Raw genomic sequence first — 14317 nt, forward strand, 5'->3', positions numbered from 1 at the left:
TCGACTGCTCTGGGCCGCCGTGGTATTGTGGGATCGCGGCGCCGACCTACAGACACTGGGATCCACAGGGGAACCCACTCGAGAGCGCCTCCTGTCGTCCATAAGGCTCCCCGGCCATCCTCGGCACCCCAACTCCTCCCTCCCCCCCCATCGCCGCCTCCTCCATCCTCCAGTTCAAAATGGCGACGGCGGCGGCAGCGGCGGCTGCGATGGCTCCTCCAGGCTGCCCAGGTTCATGCCCCAACTTCGCCGTAGTCTGCTCCTTCTTGGAGCGCTACGGGCCGCTGCTAGACCTCCCCGAGTTGCCGTTCCCCGAGCTGGAGCGGGTGCTGCAGGCGCCGCCGCCGGACGTCGGCCACGGAGAAGGTAAGCGAGGGGCCCGAACGCCCGGCGGGAAGCCGCCCTGGCGCGTTCTCCTCTCCGCTCTTGGCGACATCCTGGGCCCCGTCCTCCCTCCAGGCCGCCGCTTCGCCGGGCGAGTCTTTAGCGTGGAGCCCCCGGGGTCCTGGGCAACGGGGAGGCGGGGCGGAGGCCCCCCGGAGCCAGCGTGCCCGGCGGGGAGCGGAGGTGGGAGCGTCGCGGGTAGGTGTGGGCTGGGGGCGGGGAGGGGTCATTGTGCTGGCCGGCGGCCCCTAGGATGTGTTGCCTCGCCTGGGCCGGTCCCCCACCCCTTCTCCCTCTAGGTGGCGGGGGAAGGGGAGCGCAGGTTCCGGCCAGCTTTGCGCTTTTTACTCCTCCCCTCCTCCCACCAAGCCTCCCGACCATCTCTGGGGCCTGTCTTCTGGGGCGCCCCCTTATCTCCCTCTACCTGAGTGGGCGGAGGCCGGCGGACACCAGGCCCTCCCTCCCTCTGGTGGGAACTCCCCCGAGAGTAGGCTGATCCTTCTTTCCTTCCCCTCCAGGGTTGGTTTTAAACACCCCCCAAACTCCTTTCTCGAAGTAGGGAGGTCTTGTCGTAAGGCGAGGGAGGGGGTTCTCCATTCTTGCGTAGGGAGGGTGAAGTCGCTGCAGCTTCTCCGCTTCGGGGACGAGAGGGTTAATTTCTCCTTCATAGTTTTCTGCCTTCCTCTCCTCACCACCCCCCAAATAATAGAAAAGCATCTCCCCACTTTTCCAAACCCTTCCCCCTTTCATCTAGTCTGCAGGGTTGAGGGGAAAGAAGTCGGTTTCCCATTTGCAGGGTTGGGTGGAGTGTTAGTCCGTAGGCTGGAGGAGGGGCTTTGACGGCGGGGGGGAAACAGTTGAAGAAGGTGCTTGTTGCTCATGTTTCTCTCTGGTGCCTCTGGTCTATTATTGGTGTTCGCAAGTGGTGCTCCTTCCACATAAGGCCACCGCGCGGGTGCAGGGCGCATGCTCTGCCCGGCCCCATTGAAACTTCCTGCTGCTGCTGCTGGTTCTTTTGCTGGAGCATCTCAGCGTTGTGTCTGCTTGCCTCCAGCCCTCACACTGAGCGCTAACACTCACCCCCCATTTATTCCCGATCCTTGCCTCTCCTTTTCTGGCACATTTCTTTTCGCAGAGAAGGCTTATTTGTTGAACTCTGAGTATTGCCTTTATCTGGAAACAGCCCTTGGCTGGAGAAGAAACGTTGTTTTCCAAATAGGTCTTTTTTTTTTTTTTTTTTTTTTTTTGAGTCTGTATTAGATGGCCAGAGTGGACTGGGTATTGTACAAGACAGATAGTTGTTTCCTTTCCAAGACAGCAGAGTCGCTCTTCTCTTCTTCTGGAAATGAAGTTTCTAATAACAGACTATATTTACATGATAGGAAGGACCCAAAGTGTGAAGTTACTCAGACTATTATCTGTAGAGAGTATGAATGATGTTCTGGTCACCAGTGACTCACCTTAATACAGCAATTTATGTATAAGTCCTCAACAACTCATGGCTTATAAAAGGTTGAATTTTAACTATAAAATATGGGAGTGATTAATTACCTCATGGAAGACTACAAAACTTTAAAAAATTAACCTCCCAGTATGATCATTTAATTATCAAATTGTATTTACATTTTTTTTAAAAAAGAAAAGGCTTATGTATATTGTTGTTGTTGCATTTTTTTTGATATTGGGACTCGAACTCAGAACCTTGAGCTTGTCAGGTGGGTGTTTGTGCCACCGAGCTATATCCCCGGCCCAATATATTGATTTTAGGATGCCTTAGTAAGTAATAGTAATGTATCTGTCAGAAAACTGTAGGAATTTGGAGAATGAGTTGGTAGTAAATTGTTTTTTGGCGTCTACTTGAACAAAATTAGAGTTGGCATGGGCCTTTTGAGGTGGTATTGTATTTTGGGTAGTATACATGACTTTTTACCTTTCTATTCCTTTTAAATATTTTGACCAGTGCAATTAACTTGTGTCAGTACTAGAAGAAGAAAAAATGTTAGGGTCAATTTGATACTTCTAGCATTGAACATGGGGTCACTAGCTGAGTACAAATAGGAAATAACCTAAGCTAGGAACAATCATTTTGCTCAGCCACTGAATTAGTTGGGTGTAGTTGTTAAGGGATTGATAACATAGTTGAAGACACTTGGCAAATGAAAAGTTTCTGCATGTGGAGTGACTTTACTATGCAGGGAAAATTTTTTCAGAACATTGATGATGGTCAGCCTGCTTGGAATAGTTATTAAAACAATGTCATTCACCCAAGAAGACTTGAAGTAAGTTTTTTGGAAAGAGTTTGTGATATAGTAGAGGTGTTTTTTGTTTTGTTTTTGGTACCAGGATCGAACTCACACTTGCCAGGCAGGCAGTTAGGCCACTGAGCTAAATCCCCAGCTCTAGAGTTTCTTTTAAAAATATGAATTTTTAAACTGAGGGTAATGTTTGTAATTCAGTATTCTGGAGGCTGAAGTAGGAGAGAGTTGCAGTGAGTTTGAGGTTAGTCTGGGCTACATAGTGAGTTCAAGTCCTGACTGAGCTAAGAAGACCTAGTCTAAACTAAACACTTACAAATATTCTTTATTACAGATTTCATTAAAGATGTTTTTCAGATAAATGACATGACCCACATTTGGAATTAAAATATTAAATTTTTAGTATGTTAGCACAAATACGGTATTGAATTGTACTTATGGGGAAAGTGGTACAATCAAATGAATTTTGCTCTATATAAAGTTAATAATTAGTTTTTTTTTTTTATCATCGGTACCGGGAATCGAACTCGAGACTGCCTGCTTGCAAGGCAGGAGCTTATGCCACTGAGCTAAATCCTCAGCCCCCAATAATAATTAGTTTTAATGCCACTTAAAAATCCTAGTTTATAAAAATTTTTGGTAAATTAAGGCATCCTTTAGAAGGAATTGTAATTACAGTGTATACGTGTTTAAATGCTATGTTATCTTTTTCCTAAGATTTTGTAAGTTCAATTGAATATTGTAGCTTCAGCTTAAAATGCCCCATCCTGAATCATGAAACTCTGCATGTAACAGAAAATAGAAGATTAGTTGGTGCCCTCTTAATTCCAGGGGTTGAGAAGTTGTGTAGTGACCAACAGGATGTTGCATAAGTAATTATAGTTACTTGAGAATGATATAAAAATAGGAGTTTTTTTCAGTTTAGGTGGCTTTCCGCTTTCCACTTTCCACTGGGTAACAACTACTTAATAAATGGAAAGGCTACTATGCATATCTTGGCCTGGGGTTCCTGTAAGAAAAGTACTGAGACTGTTGTGACTCTACAAAGTTTGGGAATCAGTGCATTGAGTTTTAGAGTTAGAAAGGACTGTTGTGTCATTTTTGTCTTTATTTTGCGGGGAAGAAAACCAAGGGGCAGAAATAGTTTTCATTTGTATACAGCTAATTATTGGTGTCATTCGGACTGTTACTTGAAAACGCTACCAGAATACTGCATTATCAGCAAAAAAGTTTGTATTTACAGTTGATGTTAAAAGGAGGAAGAGTGTATTCTAAATGAAGGTGTTTTCCTCCTCCTTTCCCTGCATTCTACTTTAGTCTTCCCAGTTCTGTTCTATGTGTGGCAGTCCTTGCTTCCTCCTGACTGGAAGTAGATAATTATGGGGATGGAGTAAAATAAAAGTGGACATTGAATGTGAGATTGCTGACACCCAGGCTTCCTAAGTACCTTTCTTTTTCCTTGAAGGATGCTCTTTTTCAAGAGGAAAATAAACTTTGTCCTTGTCACCCACTTCTCCCTGCTTTTCTTCTTCGGGACTAGGACTTAAACCTAGAACCTCATGATGCTAAGCAAATGCTCTACCACTGAGCTATATCTCTAACCCTTTCATTTATTATTATTACTATTATTATTTTTCATTGAGACAAGGATTCATTATAGTTCAGGCTAGCCTTGAACTTACTATGTATCCAGTCCAGGCTCAAACTCTCAGCCATCCTCCTGCCTCAGCAGCTTGAGTGCTGGGATCACAGGTATGTACCACCATCCTTGGCCAAGCCCTTTTATTTTTTAAAATCTTGCTGAGTTGCCCAGGCTGGCCTCAAAATTGGTGGTCCTCCTGTGTCAGCCTCTTGGATAACTGGGATTATAGGCATGTACTATTAAACGTGTCTAGAAATAAATACCTTTTAGGGCATTTGTTAGAAGAAATATAGCAATATATTTCTGCTGCGTTGTTTTTGTGATGTCACAGAATTAAGGTAACCAAAGATTATGGAGATTTGAGGGAGGTGGCTTAGTATTGTCCTAGGACTAGAGAGACCAAACTACTCTGGGTAAAATGAATTTACAAACACATACTAGCTTAAGAAAAACTTGCTTTTAAATTTAGATGTGTTAAAATTTCATCCAGGTCACTGGTCAGAAGTACCTACTTCATATGTGCATTGAGTGTCTATTATATGGTTATAGCAAATATTGTGCGGATTGTTTAAGAAAATTAGACATGGGCTCTTTATTAAAGATTTGTATATCTAGTAAGAATTAATTAAGCTGAATTTGAGCTAATGTTAGTTCAAAGACTGTAATTCAGGCTGGCCTTAAACTTGCTGTGTAGCCCAGAGAGACTCTCACTTGAAGCAATCTGCCTGCCTCAACCTTCTGAGTGCTGGGATTACAGGCATGGGCTACCATGCCTGGCTCTGTTTTTATTTTGTTAATACTGATTTAAAAATACTTACTATATTATTGGTCAGCTTCCATTGCTGGGGCAAAAGTTGACAATAGAATTAAAGGAAGCAGGATTTATTTTGGCTCACAGTTTCAGGGGTCTGATGTGTTTGCTTCAAGACAGAAACATAGCAGAGGAAAACAGTTAAACTGATGACTGCGCGAGGCAGAGAGACTGGGAAATGAGCCAGAGAGGAAGGGGTTAGGGAGCAGATACAATCCCTAAAGCATGCCCTCATGACCCACCCACCCATACCCAGAAGTGTGCCTTAGTGAAATCTTTTGTGTCTCTCAAGTCAGTCAAGTTGACCGGCAAGATTAGCCATCACACTTACCATGTAAGTTTGATTTCTCCTTAAATAAGTTTTATTAGGAGTTCTGGTAGTATATTTTCCCATAATTTGTGCCATTATGCTATTTATTTTACAGTGCTAGGATGGAACCCAGAGCCTTGTCCATACCACGCTGTAACTTAAAATTGTGATTAGGAAATATTTGCCCCAAATCAGAGTGACTTTTTATATTTAAGGACATAGCTTATGAGAGTATACCAAAGAGAAACTGTACCAAATTGATGGTAGGAAAAGGAAGTGGGAGGAAAACTTGACAGGTAGCTCTGTGCAGACACAAGTGGCGTCAGTCTTGTAGACTTGCATAGAATTGCCTGAAAGGCAAAGTGAAGTGTATAGTATGGAATGGTGCATGTGTACTCAGAAAATTCAAGAAATCATTCATAATAAAGGTTGAGTCTGTGTTAAAGTTTCCAAATCTTTTTCCTGTATTTGTCATTTCATTTCTCTTTTTTTTCACATTTTATTTTCTGTATTAGTTGTGTATTTTTTTGTTAATTACCAAAAAAATACTAAAAGCTTTCTGAAGAGGATTTGTAACAGAAAATTGAATTCCTGACTTATTTACTTACCTGTAATCCTGAATTTCCTGTTAAGATGTATATTACCTGTCATCTATCCAAATCAGCTAGATTAGAAACTAAGAAACCATTCTAGACATAACTTTTTTAAGGGGGTGTGTGTTGAGACAGGGTCTCACTATGTAGCCAAGACTGGCCTTGAACTTGCAGAGATCCTTTTGCCTCTGCCTCCGGAGTGCTAGAAATACAGGCATGTTGCCACCGTGCCTGGCTTAAACATACTTTCTCTTTTTTGCCAGTTCTTACTGTTTTCTTTGTTCCCTTTTATATTAAACCTCACTGCTGTTATCATTGCTACTGTTGTAGTCATGCTGAACTGCTTGCAGGTAAATTTGTGAAGCGTGAAACGTGTAAAACATCTTCGTGGTTTTTCCTCATGCTCTTAGTTGTGTATCCCCTCTTCCCTTCTATGCCTGCTAACTGTATGTTTACCCATTAGTCTGCTCCTTAGACACCAATTCTTCGGTAAAAAATTTCTTGCTTCCTGTCTCTCAGGTTAAATTAACCACTTGCATCTCTTTACTTCATATATACCTTGTGTAGATTTTGTCATGGTGTGTATATACTTTGCACTTAATATTCCAGCCTAGGAGATCATAAGATCCTTGATGGTAGTGGTCCTGTTTATCATTTTATTTCAGATGACCAGTTGGTAATAGTGCTTAATAAATGTTTATAAAATGAATAGGCTTTTCCAATTTATTATGGGACTATGTTTTGCTAAAACTTCATTTGAAAATCAATTCTTATATAAAGTAAGTTTTTACATTAAAACATTTGCCAAACATGGCAGAATGACATTTTTCCATTGATAATTGGAGGTAATATACATAAAAGCACACAATTGAAAGTTAAAGACTACTCTGTGCTAGATTAGTACAGGGCTGGGCAAACTGTAGCTTCTGGGCCAAATTTGGTTTGTCACCTGTTTTTTTTTTTTTTTTTGTCTTTTTCGTTTTCCTTTTTATCGGTACCGGTACCGGGGATCGAACTCACGACTGCCTGCTTGCAAGGCAGGCGCTTATGCCAATGAGCTAAATCCCCAGCCCCTGTCACCTGTTTTTGTGAGTAAAGTTTTATTGCAGCATAGCCATTTTCATTTGTTTATATAGTGTCCTCTGTGGCTGTCTTCACACTGCTGTAGCAGAATTGAGTAATTGTCAGGGAGAACACACAGCCTGCAGAATATAAAACATTTGCTGCATGGCCTTCACAGAAAAATTGCCAATCTCTAATGCAATATCCAAGAAGGAAATCAAATGATTATCTTTGTGTTTGAGAACACATTTTGAGACAATATAACATAAATTAAATGTCTATGAGTGAAAACTAAATGTGAGTGAAAACTAAGTGAATGAAAATATTAACAGAGCAATTTCCTTAACATTAATCTAATTTTACATGGCAATTTCTTAAACACTCTTATATAGGTGAATGTAAAAGTTTTTCTGACAACAGAGTGATACTATGGTGAACTAATTTCTTTCATCAAAAGGTAGCCTTGGGGCTGGGGATTTAGCTCAGCGGCATAAGCACCTGCCTTGCAAGCAGGCGGTCGGGAGTTCGATCCCCGGTACCAATAAAAAGGAAAAAAGACAAAAAAAAAAAAAAGGTAGCCTTGTGTCAAGTGTGGTGGCACACATCTGTAATCCTAGCATTCAGGAGCCTGAGACAGGTGGATCACTGGGAGTTTGAGGCCAGCCCTGGGTACACAGTGAGTTTAAGACCAGCCTGCATTACATAGTGAGACACCAACCAATCAAATAGATAAACAAATAAGCAACAGGAAAAAATCTCTCAAAAACCATACGTAGCCTTGAGTGGTTCTGCTTGTCATAAGGCCATGCTGATATGGAGGGTCAGGCAACCTACCTAGTAAGGTGAAGTTGTGGCTTCAGTCTTAGTTTTTTTGTACCAGGGATCAAACTCATAACCTCGCACTTGCTAGGCAGGCACTTATGACACAGAGCTAAATCCCCAGTCCCCCACATAGTCTTTTAAAAGTTAATTTGGAGGTACAGCTCTCAGATGGTGGTGAGGATTAGATTGGATGAATGGTGATGACATTCACTCCAGGCAGGAAAGGATATATTTACTGAAGGTAGAACTTAAAGATTTACTTAGGTTACTAGTGGACAGAAGTGGAGAACAGACTACTAGAGAGACAGTTTTTTTTTTTTTTTTTTTTTTTTTTTTGTCTTTTTCCTTTTTATCGGTACCGGGGATCGAACTCACGACTGCCTGCTTGCAAGGCAGGCGCTTATGCCGCTGAGCTAAACCCCCAGCCCCGAGAGACAGTTTAATAGTCTGTGGATTAAATGGTTTGATTGTTAGTGTTTCCCAGGGAAAGGGAAGAATGTTAGTTATGAGACTGGCATTTGGTATGCTAGATATCTCAGGAAGTATATTTTGACACTTTCTCTGTTTCTTTTGTTCTAAGCAGCTTCATAGTTGGCTGTGCAAATATATATAATTGCCACTTCCAAAGTGTTTAAATGTTAAAAAGCCTTCTAGAAAAATCAAATAGGCTGTTTCAATTTGTTACTTAATTTTAGCATTTGGAGTTTGGGATATAGTAAGATTGAAAAACTTTTACTAATCAAAAATGGAAGGCCGGGGATTTAGCTCAGCGGCATAAGCACCTGCCTGGCAAGTGTGAGGTTGTGAGTTCCATCCCTGGTACCACCAAAAAACCAAAAACAAACAAAGAAAAAAACAACCAGAAAAAATGGTAAGAGTTTAATTTAGATTCACTCATTTATATTCCATTACACACTGTTGTCAAGTGCTGCTTTATTAGAACTGCGTGTGTGTGCACGCACACACACTCATGTGTATGTATGTTAGTAGGGATTGAATCAATAGTCTTTGCACTGAGCTCCATCACTGGCCTTTCTTTCTTTCTTTATTCATTTATTTGCTTAATTTTTAGTTTTTAAATTTTGGGACAAAGTCTTGCTAAGTTGCTAAGTTATCTAGACCAAGTTGAAATTTGTGATCTTTCTACCTTAGACTGCTGGGATTACCGGTGTGTGCCACCACACCTGGCTTTTATTAGAGCTTTTTTGGGGGAGGGGATACCAGAAATTGAACTCAGGACCTCATGCTTGCCAGGCGGGCACTGTGCAACTGCTATATCCCAGCCCCTTATTAGAACTTTTAAAGGAGTTGTCTATATTGGCAGTAATTTAGGCTGACATTGAGCGTGGAATTCAGACATTCTAGAACATTCTCAATTCTAAGAGTTTTTAAATAGAAGTGTTGACTATAGTTATTGATTTGTTTTTTTGTTTTTGCTTTCATAGTCGTAGCCTTTTTTCTTTTTCTTTGTTACTTTGTTTGTTTTTGTGTACCTAGGACTTGGAATTGAACCTGCAGCCTCTCATAAGCTACACTTATGGTCCTTTTTTTTTTTTTTTTGAAACAGTCTTTCACTTTGTGGCTCAGGCTGACCTCAAAGTTGGAATACTTTTGTTTCAGTCTTCCCAGTAGTTGTGATTGCATGTGCCATAGTGCCTGGCTTTCACTATCTTTATTTTTATGAATGATACCTGCATAGCATTTCATTGTACAATTTGTATACTTTTCTACTCTAACTTGGTTTGATTCACCAGATAACTGTATCTTACCCCCTTTCTTTCTGTCTGTCCCATATTTTGGGCTTTCACTTTCATTCTTTTTTTTTTTTTTTTGTCATTTTGAGACAGGGTCTCTCGATGCAGTTCAGGCTGGCCTTAAGCTCACTTTGTAGCCCAGGCTGGTCTCGAACTCTAAACGATCCTCCTGCCTCAGCCTCCCAAGTGCTGGGATTACAGGCATGAACCATCACTCTCGGCTCCACTTTCATTCTTAATTATTCCATTCTCGTCTTCATTTATCGTTTTGCAGTGCTGGGGATTTGCAGTGTAGGGCCTCATGCATGGTAGGCAAGTGCTCTGACAGACCCAACCTGTCTGCCTTAGGCTTCTAATGATTTTTCCACCCATTTACCTTTTTTTTGTTTTTGTAGTGATAATTGAACTCAAGACCTTGTGTTTGTCAGGCAGGCACTGTGCTGCTGAGCTATATATCCCTGGTCCATTTACTTTTTTATTGTTAAAATTTCCAACTTTACTAGTATTCGTATTAGCATTATCTTTAAGAAGTTATATTTGAATGGAAGTTATATTTGAGATTAAAGACTTTGAAGTTGAATTCCTTAATCATAAATCTTTACCTGTTTTTCCTCTGTGTGTCTCTCTTTCTCTCTCTCTCTAATGCTTAGAGAGTGAACCGATAGCTCTCACATTGAGCTAGATCCTCAGTCCTTTCATTATTATTTTGGGACAGGGTCTCACCAAGTTGCTAAGCTACCCAGGCTGGGCTCAATTTTGCAGTTTTCTTGCCTTAGGACACCTTTATCTTCCTCACACTTGGAAATAGTTTTCCATGTGAATCTTTTTGAAGTAAGACTCCATTTCCTATAGCTGTGAAATTTTTGTACAGCATATCATCAAAAGTGTTTTCCTAGACTGGGCGTGGTGGTGCATGCCTGTAATCCTAGTACTGGGCAGGCTGAGGCAGGAGGATTGCTGCATGTTTGAGACCAGCCTGGACTACATACTGAGTTCAAGGCCAGCCTGAACTGCATAGGGAGACTATCTCAAAAAAGTGAAAAACAAAACAGAAAAACAAACCAACAACAAAAAATGTGTTTTCTTGTTATTATGACTTTTATTTAGTCTCACTAAAGAATGTTCCTATTTCTTTTAGTAGTTCCGTGGTTTTCAACCCTTGTTATAATTGTGCAATTTAAATAAGTAGATCAACCCACACATTAGAATCATCCAGGTTTCTTAAAAAATACTGGTGGTTGGACCTTTAAATACTTCATTGAAGGCAGGATCTCTGGAGTTTGAGGTCTTAGTATCAGTGATTTTTTTTTTTTTTTTAAGACAGAGTCTTGTTATATAGCCCAGGGTGCCCTCAAACTAACAGTGATCCTTCTGCCTCGGCCTCCCAAGTGCTGGCGTTACAGACATGCATACCATACCCAGGTAAGGACTTTTAGTGTGGAGCCAGTAATGTGTGTTTTCACCTATTTATCCTGGCACTTTTCCTGAAATTCTGTCTTAATGTCTGTTTTGTATTATACAAGAGTCCAGCTTGCTTTTGCTTACTGCTTTGCATCATTTTCTGTCCTTTCAGTGTCTGTGTCATTGCTCCTGAAGTGCATCTGTTGTAGGCACATATTTGTATCGTGTTTGTGTGATAATGTTGCACGAGTCTGGCTAAGCAGTTAGTACAGTGATGTAACTGCTGTGTCGAGGGACATTGTGAAGCTTTGGGAATAAGCAACGTGAGCCTTACTTTACTTTGCTCAGGGGAAGTCATAACATCATTGTCGTCATTATGGAAAATTTTAGTGGTTGAGTACAGATTGGAAAAGCATTCCAGAGTGGGAACAATATGGGAAAATTCAAAGAAGTTTGAGGTAATGTGGAGTACAGAGGACATTGCAACCTCAACTATACAGTACAGGTATTTGGTTTTTGTTTTTATAGTACTGAAGATTGAAATCAAGGCCTCATGGATAGGAGGCAGGTGCTGTGCTACAGAGCCACATCTAACCTTGCAACCTAACTAAACGCATAAGATTTCTGGATAAGAATTTTGAGCTTAAAACCATGTTAGAAAAGTATTTGGGGAGTTACAAATACCCTAGAAATATTTTTCTTTTCTTTCACTAAAAGTAGTACATTAACTAATGCAACATATGAATGATAATAGTAAGTTCCCATAAGGAATTAAGTTCATTTATTCTTTTTTTCTAACATAGTATTTGGCATATACTCATGTTGGTTGAATGACTGTGTCATACATTTCAAATTAGAAATAACGGTTACTTTAATATATTGTGATTTTTCTCTGCATTATCCCTTGTCTTCTAGACATTTTGCAGTGTGTAATCTGCCTTTTCCTGGATATTGCTGGTAAAGCTATACATTACTGAAGCCCCAGCCTCTCGCCTTTTCACTGGTTTTGTTTGTTTGTTTGTTTTTGTTTTTGTTTTTTTATAACTCAGATGTGTCTTCCTTATTTTGGGATTTGTAATAAAGTTTCTTAGAAGCCTGAGATGGATGATATAAACTTTCCTGGAAAGGGGGCCAACTTTTTTTTTCACCACTGGGGAGTGAACCCAAGACCTATGTATTGGACTTCCTCCGCAACTCTAAAATTTTGAACTTAAAACCATGTTAGAAAATTATTTTGGCGACAGGGTCTCACTGCACTGTGTAGCCCAAGTTGGCCTTAAATTTGTGATCTTTGTGCTTAGCCTCTCAAGTGCTAGGTTACAGGTGTGTACTGCCATGCCTGGTTTAGTGATGGATAGTTCTGATGAAAGATAAAATGTGTTTGTTTATTTATTTATTTATTTATTTATTTTGTCTTTTTGAGACAGGGTCTCGCTATGCAGTTCAGGCTGGCCTTGAGCTCACTTTGTAGCCCAGACTGGTCTCGAACTCACAACGATTCTCCTGCCTCAGCCCCTGAGTACTGGGATTACAGGCGTGAGTCACGATGCCCGTTGAAATGTGACTATTTAAAGACATTATGTGTATCTGTTAAGCTAGAAGTATCAATGATACAAATAATAGAAACTTACAAGGATCTTAATACTGTGTTGTGAGGTTTTTTCTTTTCTCTGCGGTTGATACTAGAGCACATTATATTGTTTTAATAAGCATATATTCACACAGTACAGAAATCTTAACAGGTCCTCCTCCCCAAAGCTACCTTCTAGTTCCACATTGTTTGTAGTTTTATATTATGTCTCCATAATTATTCAAGTTAAATTATATGTTTTGGTAGTTTATTTACCACTGTTTTTGTTTCCCATATTTTCTCTCTTAAATTCATTCTTTTGCTGGGCTGTATCCTAACAGAGTCTGTAAGTAGTAAACTTAGAGTTCTTGCATGTACAAAAATATATTTTGCCTTTTATTCTCACTGCTTTTTAGACTAAATATAATATTCCAGTTTTCAAATAATTTTCCTCTAGAATTTTGACAATATTTTTTTTAATCTTCTACTATTTTTGCTGGTGAGAATCTGTCAGTTTGATTCTTATTCTTGTTTTTTTCTAAGTGAGCATTTTTCCCTTCCTGAAAGACTTTTATAATTTTTTTTACTATCCTGGAATTCTGAAATTTTGGGGGATGTGACTTCTTTCAAATTTCTTGTTTTGTCTTTATTTTTAAAAAGACATTAAAATTACAGATTTATTTGAAGCTCTCTGTATACTGTTCCTGTTCTGATTCTCTTTATTTCCACAGGCAAATATTGCCCTGATTTTGGAGTTTATTATTCCCTTAAAGGCTTTCATACTAAGAATATGTGTATGTGTGTGTATACACACACACACACACACACACGGTGTGGATTTACATGCTGTTGAGAATAATGTACATATTCTGTTTTTTTGTTGGCCTCTTGAGATTATTTGAATATATTTATATTAATATGTGTTGTATTTACTTTAACTGTTATATAATTATTATACACAAATACCATAGCTTATGTTTTTAAATTAGTGAACATTTAGACTTGTTTTTGTTCTTTTTTTTTTGTTTTTGGTAGTACCGGGGATTGAACTCCCGGTACTTGCCAGGAAGGTGCTTATGCCGCTGAGCTAAATCCCCAGTCCCTTGTTTTTGTTCTGTTGTGAGCATTTCAGCAGTTTGCCAAGAGTTGAAATTGTCTAATCTTTGGTATAGCTTGATTGCTGTCCAAGGAAGCTATATCAGTTCATGCATTCCCTGCTGTGTGTGAGAGTTCCCATTTATTCATATACCAACACTTGGTATTGTTAACTTGAAAGTTTTCTTTAATGTGGTTGTGAATTAGTTTTTCATTGTGTTGTTGTGATTAGGTTAAGCATTTTTCCATGTTTTTGAACTATTTAGTTTTCCCTGCTGTGAATTGCCTTTTATAGCGATTCTTGTTAATCCAACTTTAAAAATTTTACTGTGGTAAAATTCTCAATCTTTTAACTACCTGGAATTTACTCTACAAAATAGGGTGATCATCAACAAAAGTACCATTTCAGACTGTGTCCACAAATAGGGTCCCTGAACTATGTGGATTTTGACCAACTGGCTATAAATCTGGGTTCTCTTTGCCTAATACAGGTGCCCTAATTCACTGGAAGGAATCAACAGCAGAACTCAGCAAAACTATATAATTTTTATGTATTTTTTTTAATAGTCAGATAGTCTTCGTGTAATTTTTTACAGTTTTAGGTAGTCTTTTTTTTTT

The 14317-nt window shown here is 39.7% G+C and overlaps 1 protein-coding gene across 4 annotated transcripts in view; it reads left to right on the plus strand.

Moving 5' to 3' along the window:
- The first annotated feature begins 2 nt into the window (after positions 1-2).
- The window catches only part of Rsf1 (remodeling and spacing factor 1), a 144222-nt gene continuing 129907 nt past the window's right edge, over positions 3-14317 (plus strand). For 3 of the 4 annotated variants that reach the window (XM_063256419.1, XM_063256421.1, XM_063256420.1), the window contains exons 1-2: positions 3-366; positions 10954-11055. In XM_063256419.1, the coding sequence (XP_063112489.1) occupies positions 180-366; positions 10954-11055 (289 nt within the window). In that variant the 5' untranslated portion in view covers positions 3-179. The remainder of the gene's footprint in view (positions 367-10953; positions 11056-14317) is intronic. The other variant, XM_003468534.5, reaches the window with a different exon arrangement.

Source organism: Cavia porcellus, unplaced genomic scaffold, assembly GCF_034190915.1.
Source record: "Cavia porcellus strain 051 isolate PalLab524CR breed Dunkin Hartley unplaced genomic scaffold, mCavPor4.1 scaffold_9, whole genome shotgun sequence".
Taxonomy (NCBI): Eukaryota; Metazoa; Chordata; class Mammalia; order Rodentia; family Caviidae; genus Cavia; species Cavia porcellus.